The sequence below is a fragment of the Nuphar pumila genome, chromosome 13 (genome assembly GCF_984573655.1).
Source record: "Nuphar pumila chromosome 13, dmNupPumi1.hap1.1, whole genome shotgun sequence".
Taxonomy (NCBI): Eukaryota; Viridiplantae; Streptophyta; class Magnoliopsida; order Nymphaeales; family Nymphaeaceae; genus Nuphar; species Nuphar pumila.
The window spans coordinates 2,662,954-2,676,570 of NC_143261.1; the positions used below are offsets into that span (position 1 = coordinate 2,662,954).

Sequence of the window (13,617 nt, forward strand, 5' to 3'; positions counted from 1 at the left end):
GCACCATGTTAGCGGGGCTGGTCGATATCTTGAAGGCACTGAAATAGTTGTTAAATTATGTAATCAAATCATGTAATGTTATATATATATTATATATATAAGGTAATACATATACAACAACAACGCCTTCATCCCAAACAATTGGGGTCAGCGATATGAACCAAAAAGAAAATCAATTTGGGTCCTCCACATGAATCCTTCTCCTCCAATCATTTCTATCCAATGTCATGTCCTCGGTGAGATTCAAAGCATTCATATCCTTTCTTATCATCTCCATCCAAGTCTTCTTAGGCCTACCCCGACCTCTTTTATCTAATATATTTTCCCATTTCTCCATCCTTCTAACCAAAGCATCATTAGGCCTCCGCCGAATATGCCCAAACCATCATAAACGATTCTCACATCTTATTTTCAATGGATGCAACTCCTACCTTCTTATGTATTTCCTCGTTCCGAATCTTATCTTTTAGTGTATTTCTACACATCCATCGAAGCATACGCATCTCGGTTACACTCATTTTTTGAAAATGATGTCTTGGCAGCCCAACATTCCGTACCATATAGTAAAGCGGGTCTAATTGTCGTCCTATAAAACTTTCCCTTCAACTGCAATGGCATTCTACGATCGCACAACACTCCAGTTGCACTTTTCCATTTCATCCACCCAACCTTAATCCTATGATTTACATCTCCATCAATTTCTCCATTCTTTTGAATGATAGATCCCAAATATTTGAAACAGTCATCCACCGCTATTTCTTGCTCACCAAGCTTCACTACACTCTCATCACTATTTCGTTGCTTACTAAACCGACATTCTATATATTTTGTCTTACTCTTACTCAACGTAAAACCTCTTGCTTCCAAAGTCTGTCTCCATAATTCTAACTTAGCATTAACCCCAACTCTAGACTCATCAATCAAAACAATATCATCAGCAAACAACATACACCACGACACATTTTCTTGAATTGATCTCGTAAGTTCATCTATCACTATACCAAAAAGGAAAGGGCTTAATGCAGATCCTTGATGTAACCCAACCGTTATAGGAAAATTGTCTGTCACCCCTCCACAAGTGCAGACATTGGTTACTACTCCTTCGTACATATCTTTAATTATACTAATGTACTTGAGAGAGATACCTTTCTTCATTATTGTCCACCAGAGAACATCCCTAGGTACTCTATCGTATGCCTTCTCTAAATCAATAAAAAACATATGCAAATCTTTGTTCCCCTCTCTATATCTCTCAATAAGTTGTTTAAGAAGATGTATAGCTTCCATAGTTGATCTTTCAGGCATAAAACCAAATTGATTCTCCGATATCATGGCAACCTTCCTCGACCTATACTCAATCACCCTCTCCCAAAGTTTCATAGTATGACTCATGAGTTTTATACCACGATAGTTTGTGCAATCTTATATATCACCCTTATTCTTATAGAGAGGCACCAAAGTACTCTTTCTCCACTCATCAGGCATCTTATTTGTCCGTCAAATCTTGTTAAAAAGATTTGCCAACCATACTAAACCTTTCTCACCCAAGCATGTCCAAGCCTCGATGGGTATACCATCCGGGCCAAATGCCTTTTTGGATTGCATGTATATAAGGTAATACATATACATATATTAATATATATGTATATGTATCTACTTATTATATATATAAAATATATATTTCTATTATTTAGCCGTAGGGGTAGTTTAGTCATTTCTCAAATCTTGCGCATATTCATTTTACGAATATGCTTGTATTTTTGCTTTTTATAAATAGTAACATCATAATATGCCTCAACCATCTCTAGTCCTTTGTCTGATCTTCGCTTGTATAGTCTTAATATCTTATAAACCTTGGGTTGTGACATCCAATTTCTCTGCTTCTCTTTTTCCTTGTCCACTGGTCCTGGTCACAGATCACTCTATTCCTAGTCTTCTGGATTAAAAGATCTTTTATAGTGTTAATGAACTATTACACATGTGAGTATGGTTATGTAAATTATGTGCAGGTATTAGGTATGTTCCTGATGCTGAGGCAGAAAATGCAATTGTCCTTTATAAGGTATTGACAGGACAATTGATTATCATGTTTTTCAACATTCTTCAAGGGATTCAAGTAGATATTGATGCTTGTTCATACTTTGGCAGCCTGACACACAACAAACTGAATCAGATGGATCTGCTATGTGGGAGGAGAACTCAAAGTAATGCTGATCTTCTTGACCATGATTTTTCTGTATCTATTCTTTTATCATTGTGTCTACTGACTGATCTGTATTCGGCCAGAGCTTTAGGATGATGATTACCCATTTGTAGTGGAAAAACCGTGGTTAACATTTACATTTTTCATCGTCTTCTCACCATACTTGAGCGGTCAATATTACCATGTTAGACTTGTAATGTGTGTTGATTTAATCAATTAAATTTGTGATACTTATTTAAGCAAACTTTACCATTATAAAACTGTCAATTTAGTATTAGCACGCTTTGTTTCTCCATGTTGTGGTTACAGCCCATAGGTATATTCTGTTTAAGAGGTCTGGCAAAAGTGTGTGTGTGTGTGTGTGTGTGACCCTAAGATTTAGCTTGCACCACATTGCATCAGAGTTAAGCTTTTGAGGGTTTTGGAGACACGCAAAACAGTGTTGCAGAAAGAGCAAGGTATGGCTTTTGCACGAGCTTTTGCTGCTGGTTTTGATATGGACCACATGGATGATCTAATATCATTTGCTGATTGCTTTGGGGCTTCACGCCTAAGGTAAAGTTGTTGCACTTTTGTATACTGAAGTTAACAATTTCTTTACCAGATCAGTAGCTTATGTGAGATTTCTGGAAATCATCTTTTCTCTTATTATTTCTGACAAAAGGTAAAAGTTGCTGTTTGTCCTTTTTTTATCCACTATACAACAGGGAGGCTTGCTTAAAATTCGTGGAATTATGGAAGAGAAATCACGAAACTATCCAGTGGCTTGAAGGAATGGAAATGGAAGCTGCAGGAGGAATGTCAGGCCAAACAGATTTACGGGTTCCATGGCCTGTTGCACATGGTGATATGTGTATGGAAAATAGTATTAAAACTCAGACAGAAACCAGTTCAGATAGTAATACTGAACATATAGCAGATCCTAGTAGAGGTTAGACATCAGATACAAATACCACTTTTTTCGTTTTTTTTTTTTTTTACTTTTTAAAGGTTTTTCACAGAGTGATGTGATATTTATAGTCTTTGCAAATTCAATCCATTGTAATGCCAGGAAGCTTTTGGAGATGCCAAATGATTATCCTGTAAAGTTAAAAGATAGAAGATTCTACTGGTGATTTACCTTGTACAAACCACATGATAAAATGTACTTCTGAAATCTTGTTGAATTCTTTTAAAAATATTTATTTTTTAACAAATCCATGTCAGTAAAACTGTCCTAGACAAAATGCTCTGATGCTATACCATTGAAGCTCATGTCCCTAGCTCCTATGCAATTTCTAAGGAGAGGAGAAAAAGAAAGGAAAAACCTAAGCTCGCTGAAAAATTCATTTTGCCTGATGGGATTAAATTTTTGGTAACTGCAAACAGACCTAAAGTGATACAAAACTGTCTTTGTTCAGGGTGTTTCTGGTTTCTGATAAAAGAACAGACATACTCATTTGAAAACTTGTGCTAAAAAGTGTAACCATTTTCCTTTTCTTGTCCATGATCTTGGGTTGCGGGTTTAAATCAGAATATGTTGATTCTGCTGTCTAGCATTTTGCACAAACCATCTTAAGTAACCTTATTTGTTTTTCTAATAGAAATTTTTCATTTATAATTGCTGTTTTTTATTTTGTTTTCTGAAAGCTGGTGGTTTATTCCATCAGAGCGTTCAGGATATATCTTTCTCTTTCTTCCATGCCTCCTTGACCCCTTGTTGGGTTTCATGGCCTTGTTGCTATTTTTTCTTTTCGGAGCAGTTCTGTAGCTTCTTAAAATGGGTGATTTTATTTGGTTGCACGCAGATAAAAGGCCTCCTGTTGATCATCAGGTGCCTTTAGGACAAAATAATTATTTTCAAGGCCAGTTTCAGCACCCTATGTACATGCAATGGCCACTTCACCCTCCCCAAGGTGCTCCAGTGTTTCCTGCTTACCCTATGCCAGGAATGCCTTATTATCCCAACTATCCTGGAAGTGGCCAGTTTTTCCCGCATCCTTATCCTCAAGCGGATAATACTAGCTTCAGCCCAGGTGAAAGGATTATGCACAAAAGGCATTCCATGGATGGTAAAGATGGGGATGTTGATTCTGAATCTATTACAAGATCACAGGATTCTGGTGATCAAAATGTTCAGTTAGAAATGGACAAAGAGGAATTATATAATCACGAGTCACGAAGGAAGGGTGGTCGAGTAGGGAAAAAACGTTCAGGGATGGTAGTCATTCGAAACATCAATTATATTACTTCAAACAGACACAATGCTGGAGATGGCGAGTCTCATTCAGGTTCAGGTTCTGAAACAGAAGAGGAAGTTGAAGTACCAATGAATTTTCAGAAAAGGAACCATAAAGGTTCTGTTAGGTCATCCAGTGAAGAAGTGATGCATCTGCGAGCTGCAGATGTATTTGGTTCATATGAAAAAGATGCATCTAAAAGTGCAGACGTTGATAATGGAAATTGGCAGGCATTTCAGAATTTCTTGTTGAGCAAAGATGAAGACGTTGCTGACAGAGACATGTTTCCTCTTCATAACGACATTCCCGTGAGGAGGCAGGAGACTGCAACTGGTGCAGATTCTATCCTGCCAGATCGAAATTTGGGCACTAGTGCTAATCAGAGGATGTCTGAACATGATGTTATCAGTAGCAATGTGTCTGTAGTCAATAAGAAGGGATTAAATGATGAATCAGCCATGGCTTTGCCTTATAATGTTAGAAGGGAGTTAACAGATCACCAAGATATCCAATTTTCTGAAACAGGAGGGTACAGGGGAGTTAGAAGGATGACCAGTGATGATTTCGTGACGTATGGACATCAAAACCAAGCAAGTGCTATTGGTTCTAGGTCCGATCCTCTTGCTAGAAATGAAATTGGGCGTCCTGGCTTTGCTGATAAAAGTGCAGTGCGTGATCCTACAGATGAGTCTTTCATTGTTCCTGTGAGGTCGGGTTCACACAATCAAGTTGACAGGGATGGTAGAACTTCCATTGGAATGCACTCAGTGTACTCATCAGATCTAAAGGAGATGGAGGATTCAAGTAAGATTAAAACCGCAAAGGTTCTTGGCTATGAACCGGATGAGTTGAGCATGATGCCAGTGCGTGGAACTGAGAGCTCTTTTGGTCTGGCTGTAGACTATGAAATACAGATGCAAGCAGACATGTCCTTCAGTGCAAATGGTATTACCTTGCCCAAAAACACAAGGGATGAAAACAAATTGATTGATAAACAAGAGAAAAAAGCGGTCGACAAGGACAAGAAGTCAAAAGTTACACGGGATGCTATGGAGAAAAGGAAAGCTGATGCAGTGAGGAAGCCAAAACCAACAAAAGCGAGTCCATTGTCTGAAGCACAAGCACGGGCAGAGAGGCTGCGAGCATTCAAGGCTGATCTTCAGAAAGCAAAAAGGGAACAGGTATTTTTTCTTTTCAGCTTTAATCATACGTGTAGTGATGCGCTCTCTCTGAAAGATGTCTCAAGATCAAGGCACAAAACATTGTGGTTCAACCATGTCTGTATGGTCAAAGGGGTAGTTTTTTTTTTCCATGAAGGACAAGGAAACCACTCTCTGGATCAGAGATCTAGTTGTTGTGGCTAAGCCTGCTGTACTTATGATCGCTTTCCCGATGGTGTAAACCCGTGGTGCACCCCTTGCCCCCAGGGAGTCGCCCGGCTTTGGCTGAGCAAGGGCTTATCCCTTGCCATCATTAATGCAAGGGGTTTGACACTCATGGGAATGGAACCCTGACCACCTGTCTAGTGGCCAAGGCCCCCTCCACTTCCCCTAACCCCTTGGGGCGTCAAAGGGTAGTTGATTTATGAAAAAATTACACTACCATTTTACTGGTGGCAACACAAAATTCCAGCAAATTTTTTAACCTATTTTTTAGTCAGACAATCATTTTCCATTATGTTGATGCTGCATAGCGTATGGTCAAATTGTACAGTGATTTAGGTTAGGTTCCAAGCCCATACTTATTTGTGATTAAACCAACCTGTTTTGGCAACTGATGTAAACTCGTTTCATAAGAAAGAATACTAGGCATTTGTTACAGCGATGTTCTTGTGAATACAAGTGCCGACTACTGTCAGAAGGTCAATGGTTATGGCTCACTATGCCAAAATTGCTGCAGGACAATGTGAATACACATATATGTGTGTCTGTATGCATATGTGTCTCTTCCTCTTATTGTTCTTTCTTTGTTCTCTCTTCCTTCTCTTCTCCTTCTTGTTTTCAGGCAACCATCAAGCTGCAACCATCCGTTGCTAGATTGGGCACGGTTGCCTTCAAATATCTGGTTTACTAGAGCACTGAGATCTGTGCTCGCACTGAACCATTCTGCTTGATTACCAGGAGATTGTAGGATGGTCTTTAATGCATGGCCCTTCGATGGATGGGACTCACATATGGCTATGTTTGTGCATCACAACATTGCTAGGGTCAAGTTCTAAGCTTCATGTTAGTGTTGAAAAAAAATGCTGCATATATCAAGAAATGTTGCTCATTTCAGTCCGAACAATGGGTTCATGGTGTTGATAAGTGAAATGTTTAGTTGTGCTTGTCACATTTCACATAAAAAAAATAAAAGTTCTATACCTGTGCTTGTATTTGTATTTTAAGCAATGGTTGTGTATCTTGGTCAATTCTGTTCTCTATGCTGTTGGTTTGGTCATCTTCTCACTATTTTTATCTGTAAACCCTCCATATGCAGGAAGATGAGGAGATAAAAAGACTAGAAGCTCTGAAAAGACAGCGGCAAAAGAGAATTGCTGCAAGGTGTAGCTCTATGCAGTCACCATCACCTTCTCAACAGACAAAATCCCGGTTGACCACAAAGCTTTCTCCTAGTCTACTGAAATCTTCAAAGTTTAGTGATTCTGAAACTGGTTCACCTTCTCCTATACCTAAAATAGGGGCCAGACGTGGCTCTGTGGGTTCTGTTTCCTCTCTGAAAACGTTGAAATCAAACACCTCAAATGGTACTCGTGTGGTTCGAAATGGATTGACTCGATCTGCTTCATCATTACCAGAGACCAAGAAGGAGAGTAATGCTATCTCTTCTGATGCGAAAGCAGTCTTGGCCACAATGAGAAGGCTTTCGGAACCAAAAAGCTTCAATGGCCACCTTTCTGATCGAAAGCCAACTCCAAAGAGAAGAGAATCAGATGGGCAGGGAAACAAGATCTCTCCAGTGAGTAAACTTGACAGAACAAAACCTTCTGTAGCTGCCAGCCTGAGGAATAGTACAAGGTCTTCTCCGAGTCCTCTGCGAAATAAAGTGAAGACTAAGGGGGTCACTGTTGGAAGTTCAGAAGGCCAAGCATCTCTGAGTTCCAATATTGAACAAAAGAAGATTAGTGGCGATGTCACAAGTAACATAAATGATAGTGTGGTAATTGACAAGAGTATTTTGACTATTGAGCATGAGATGCCTGTTGTTCTAACTGTTCAAGCCTCTGAAGAAAGCAAAGAGCTCAGAAGCAGGTCATATGATGAAGATACTGCAGATGAGAAGGCTAAGGTGGTCTCCGAGTATGCAGTGATTCGTGCTCCACCTCCTAAGGTGGTGATGGGTGATATTGACACGAAAGGAGATCCAATCAAGCAGGTGAAGCAATCTAAACCCTCTGAGATGCTACGTATATAAGTAGTTGTAGAGGTTACTTTCAAAAGTTGCATAATGCTGTTTTATCAAAGGAAACTATTGATTACTATTTTGTCCGGACTTTGGACACTAAGATAATTAACCAAAGATGGAAAAGTTGACGCCTAGTAGGCCTGCTGTGAAAATGTCTTCAAAGTGACTATATGCACAAGAACACTAAGTTCTCAATGTGTGCACAAAGGCACAAGAACACTTGGAACAAGTGTGCACAAAGGCACAACACATACAAGACATCAGAAATGCACAAAGGCTTAAAAATAATATAGGATCTTTATTAAAGAGGAGAGAGCTATGTCACATGGGTGTTGGTGCGGGTGCGGCGATGTGGCACTTTCAAAAAACGTGGGTGCGGGGATGCGGGAGGGCAAAATTATATATATATAATTTTTAAGTTTTAACAGTTAACAACAGTAACACTAATGAAATAAAAAACTATTATCATAATATCATCAAATCAATTCATCATCATGCATGCAATAAATCAAATTAACAATCTATAATTCTATTATATATAAAAACTAACACCACAATTAAATCAATCTAAATATATTATAGAAACAATCAAATAAGTAAAGCAAAAAAAAGTAAATTATACAATATACTAACTAAAGAAGCAAACATTGCATAATTACATACCAAAAGTATATCCTACACAATGTATATGATGATGAGGTAATGAATCATAATAATTTTCTGTTTCATCATCAAATGCATCATAAGATAGACTGGGTTCAGATAAATTCATGTTTATAATGTTAAAATCATGCTCTTCCTCTAAGTCACACTCTTCTAGGTTTACATCCCAAAATTTGGATGATACTTGTCTGCATTACAAATCCAATTTGAAAATGTTAAATATAAGTATATTTAAATGAAAAAACTAAGAAATAGTCAAATAAGTAAGAGAGCAATTAGTACCTGTATTCATCATTGGTTCGCAAAAATAGTCGAAGATTAAAATGAACATATACTAAATCCTTTGCACGCATACTGGTGAGTTTGTCTCTTCATGTTGTGAATTTGAGAATATGTGCTCCAATTTCTTTCACAACAGGATGAACTAGCAGGCTGAGATAACAATCTCAATGCAAGACGTTGGAGAAGAGGTGTTTCTGATCCAAATGTTGACCACCATGTGATAGAATCTATATTTTCCTCCTCTCTCACTAGTAATGCCTGTCCATGTAATCTCGAAGATGCAAAATTTTCAAACTATTGTGTGACTTGATTTAGAATATTTGATTCTGGATAAAGTCTTGTCATAGACATATTTTTATGCCTTGATAGCTCTAGGTCTAAATTTGGAGGGACACGACCAATACCACATTCCTGTCACTTTTTTGCATAATATTTTGGATTAAGAGAATGTGTCATGCAATGCAAATGAGTGTTGCTTTTTATCCCATCTTTTGACTAAAATTGAATGAATATGGTTAAAAAATTCTGAATCATCCAATGCAAGATTTTTTCAGAATTTTTTCTTTCATGCTTGAAAACTAAAACTTGTATTTTTTTTCAATCATATTATCTCACATTTTATGAACTTTGTGAAGCATAGGCTCATCATTATCAACTTCTCTCAACATTTTTCAAATAGGTTGCGTAAATTGAAGGAAATATACAATTATGTCCCAAAACTCATCATCAACAATGAATTTCTTAATTTCTTGAGCCTTACATCATCATCGTTACGATAGAATGTCCAATTCTCATAAGTCACTATGCTAACCAAAATGTTCTTCACTTCCTTAATCCTCTTCACCATCACAATGATAGACGCAAAACGTGTTTCAACGACCTTCAACAATTTAAAGTTAGAATGCCTATTAGATATAGCATTAACATGATGGTGGTTGAGAACAAAATTCTTAATGCTTTTGACATTTTTTTTAATGGTTAAAAAGAATAAAAAAAGCAAAAAGAAAAATAAAGAAAAATAAAGAAAAATAAAGAAGAAAATAAAATAAATTACAATCATATTCTTAAAATGAATATGCGTCAAAACTAAAAATGACCTATTTACCCTTATCAAATATTATATATATATATATATATATATATTTTTTTTTTTAACATCCCCCCTCAAACTTATGGTGTAATGACCGAAAGTTTGCCAAGAAGAAAATTGAATCTAGGGAAACAGAGTGCCTTAGTAAAGAAGTCAGCCAGTTGATATTCTGATGTTACATAGGGGAGATCAATGACTTTCTTCAGATATTCTTATCTAACATAATGGCAGTCTATTTCGATATGCTCTGTTCATTCATAAAATGTACGATTCTTGGCAATATATATTGTACTTTTGTTGTCACGGCACAACTTTGTAGGCCCTTGAACACGAACTCCCATATCTTTCAGCAACCGCCGCAGCCAAACAATTTCTATGGTTGTAATTGCCATGGCTCGGTACTCAGCCTCAGTAGAAGATAGAGACACCTGTTGTTTCTTGCATCTCCTAAAAACCATGGCTCGGTACTCAGCCTCAGTAGAAGACAGACACACCTGTTGTTTTTTGCATCTCCTAAAAACCAACGATTCACCTAAAAAGATACAAAAGCTAATGGTGGATAATTCGAAGAATGACACTCATATGGACTGATGTAGGGGCATGTTGAAATTGAATTGCAACATGTATTGCATGAGATATTTGTCATCGTAATGCTAAGATACATCAAAGATCCAATGAGTTGCTTGTAAGGAGAAGGATTTTCCAGAGGAATCCCATCATTAATCTTCATTCTTGTTCTTACTACTTCAGAAGTTTTACATATTTTATCATCTGCAACGTGTGACCTGTCAATGACCTCACAAGCAAATTTAGTTTGAGATAAAAAATAACCCTTGTGAGAATAGGCAACTTCAATGCCTAAAAAATATGTCCAAAAACCTAAGTCTGACATTTCAAATTTTTCTGTTAATGCAAACTTGATACCCTTGATTCCTTTGGTTTCGTTACTTGTAATCAATATGTCATGATCATATAATAACAAAATTACAATTCCTGCATATGATTGCTTGACAAACAACAATGTCAGTATAACATGAAATAAAACCATTTTTTATCATTAAGTTAAATCGATCGTACCAAGCTTTGGGGGCTTGTTTCAAACCATAGAGGGCTTTTTGAAGATGAAGAACTTTACCCTTGGGCACATCCATGCTTGGAAGAGCATCCATATAGACTTCTTCGTTTAGGTCTCTATTTAAAAATTCATTTTTGACATTCATTTGATATATGTTGCATTTTTTAATAGAGGCAATGGTAATTAAACACCTAACAGTAACCATTCTTGCAACATGAGCAAATCTTTCATCATAATGTATACCATACTCTTGACTATATCCATTGACAACAAGGCAAGCCTTATATCTTTCAAGTGATCCATCACTCTTGGTTTTTACCTTAAACACCTAACAGTCTACCTTATGTTTATGCTTGAGAAAGTATATCTAACAAAATGTAGAATAATTATAAAAAAAAATAACATAGTAAGAAAATCCTTCTTTAGATACAACGGGTGCCGGTCCCCATACATTCGAATGCACAATTTCAAAAGGTTTGGTTATAAACATAGTTCTTTGTCCAAAAGGTAAGCTTTTCATCTTTCCAAGAATGCAATCATTACAAGTGAAATTGTTTTTATATAGATCTTTGTTAAAATGTAAAACTGTACATATATGTATATATAATAATATTATATTATTATATATATATATAAATACATTTTTAATTTCTTTCTTTTCTGTATTTTTTTTCCTTTATTTTTATTTTTTGTCTTTATGTCATCTAGTTCAGTTTGAACTAGAATGACTGTTGCTAGTCAAGTCCTGTCCAGACTTGACTAGCAATAGAGCTGTTGGACTGACACACTCCAACAGCTCTTAATAGAGCTGTTGGACTGACACATTCCAACAGCTCTAAATAGAGCTGTTGGACTGTGCCCAACAGCTCTATTGAGTCCTCTTTCAGCTGTGTATATAAAGGGGTGCAGCCCCTCTTGTATTTTTCTCCAATGCTTCTTAAGCAATTGGTTTTTCATATCAATAAAGAATACATTTTTATTTTTATTTTGTTTCTAGTTATACCCTTTTTAAGGGTTATGCTTTAGTGTCATTCTTGACACTTGCTCTTGTTAATCAAAGCTCGTGTTTCGAAGATCCCCATTTCATTTCATGGTATCAGAGCCGCGGAAGTACTAAATCTTGAGGAAAAGCTGCCTCGGTTTCCGTGCCCGTTTGCAAAAGTGTTCGCCACTTGAAGAGAAGTGTTTTATCACTTCATTGGAGAAGATTTCACATCTTGTTGTATTGTTTTTTTTTTCTTTCTTTCTCATTTTCCTTCTTGTTTCTCTTCTATCCCTATTCTTTCTCTCCTTGTAATCGATGGATGACAATGATAAAGTCACCATCATGCCTATGAAACTAAGCGATACGAACTATGTAACATGGGCTTCAATCATGAAGCACCATATATGGGGAAAAGGCTTATGGGGGATTGTGGATGGTTCCGATTCGGAACCTAAGCTATCTCTTACTAAAAAGGAGGGAGATAAAGACGTCCCTCTATCGGAAGAAGAGAAAATCAAGGCTATTGCCTCATACGAGAAGAAATGGAAAGAATGGAGAATATCTCATGCGAAGATAATGTCATGGCTTATCAATAGCGTTGACATTAAAAAATGCTCAAGTCTTGCCGAATTTGATCATGCCGATAAGGCATGGGAATACCTTAAGAATATGTATTCCCTTAAAGATATTGCACACGTGTGCAACCTCCAAGAAAAAGTTCGAATGATGACACAAGGAGACAAAACTATTCGTGAATATTACAATGGGTTGTCCGAACTTTGGGAAGAACTTTCCCTTTTAGAACCAAAGTGGCATTGTGCCGAAGACATCGAGCTTCGTCAGAAACAACTCGATGTTGAACATTTTTACCAGTTTATCACTGGATTAAGGCCGGAATTTGAAACCACTAAATCGACCCTACTTCACCGGGGAAAAATTCCTTCTATTGTTGAAACTATTGAAGAGTTAACAATGGAAGAAAATCGTCTCCGGAAAGGTTCTTTAAAAATTGAAGATGATTCCGTTTTAGCCGTGTCTAGACCAGGGAATCATGTTCGATCATATAGGCCTCCTCACTTTAACCGACAAAATGGTGACTATGATAAGAAGAAAGTTATTTGTCATCACTGTCATGAACCGGGACACTACAGGCCACAATGTCCCAAACTTAAGGAGCTGAGAGAAAAAAGAGCTGTAATTGCTGGATCGGAGCCTAAAGATCAGGATGCACCAGTTTCCCTGGCCCAACTAATGGAGATCCTTCAGCCTCTCATCAAAGGTGCCTCTTCCTCATCTGAAGCTTCAACCGGCGCAGCAACCTCATCTTTTTCTGATTTAGGTAAAATTTCTTGGCTTCTTGACTCTGGTGCATCTTTTCATATGACCCCAAATAATCAAAGTCTATCCAAATGTGTTAAAAATAAAACAAGTGTGTCAAAGGTCTTTACTGCTGATGGGACTTCTCTTGAAATAGAAGGAATAGGAGATTTTGAAAAAATTTATAAAACAAAAAAAAAATTTATTCCAGAAATTAGACATGTTCCGAAATTAAATTTAAATCTTTTATCTGTATCTCAAATTTCTGATTATGGGTGTAATATTTCTTTTTCTTCTCATGGTTGTTGGGTACAGGATCGCCAGTCAGGCAAGCTGATTGGGGATGGCCATAGAGAAGGAGGACTCTATTGCATGGAT

At 37.1% G+C, this 13,617-nt stretch overlaps 1 protein-coding gene across 1 annotated transcript in view; it reads left to right on the top strand.

Annotated features, from left to right (window-relative positions):
• Positions 1-13,617, top strand: part of LOC149817504 (COP1-interacting protein 7-like) — a 33,257-nt gene that overhangs the window by 9,780 nt on the left and 9,860 nt on the right. The window contains exons 5-10 of the mRNA XM_089984263.1: positions 2,010-2,062; positions 2,149-2,204; positions 2,606-2,758; positions 2,911-3,134; positions 3,991-5,603; positions 6,901-7,797. Of these exons, the coding sequence (XP_089840389.1) occupies positions 2,010-2,062; positions 2,149-2,204; positions 2,606-2,758; positions 2,911-3,134; positions 3,991-5,603; positions 6,901-7,797 (2,996 nt within the window). The remainder of the gene's footprint in view (positions 1-2,009; positions 2,063-2,148; positions 2,205-2,605; positions 2,759-2,910; positions 3,135-3,990; positions 5,604-6,900; positions 7,798-13,617) is intronic.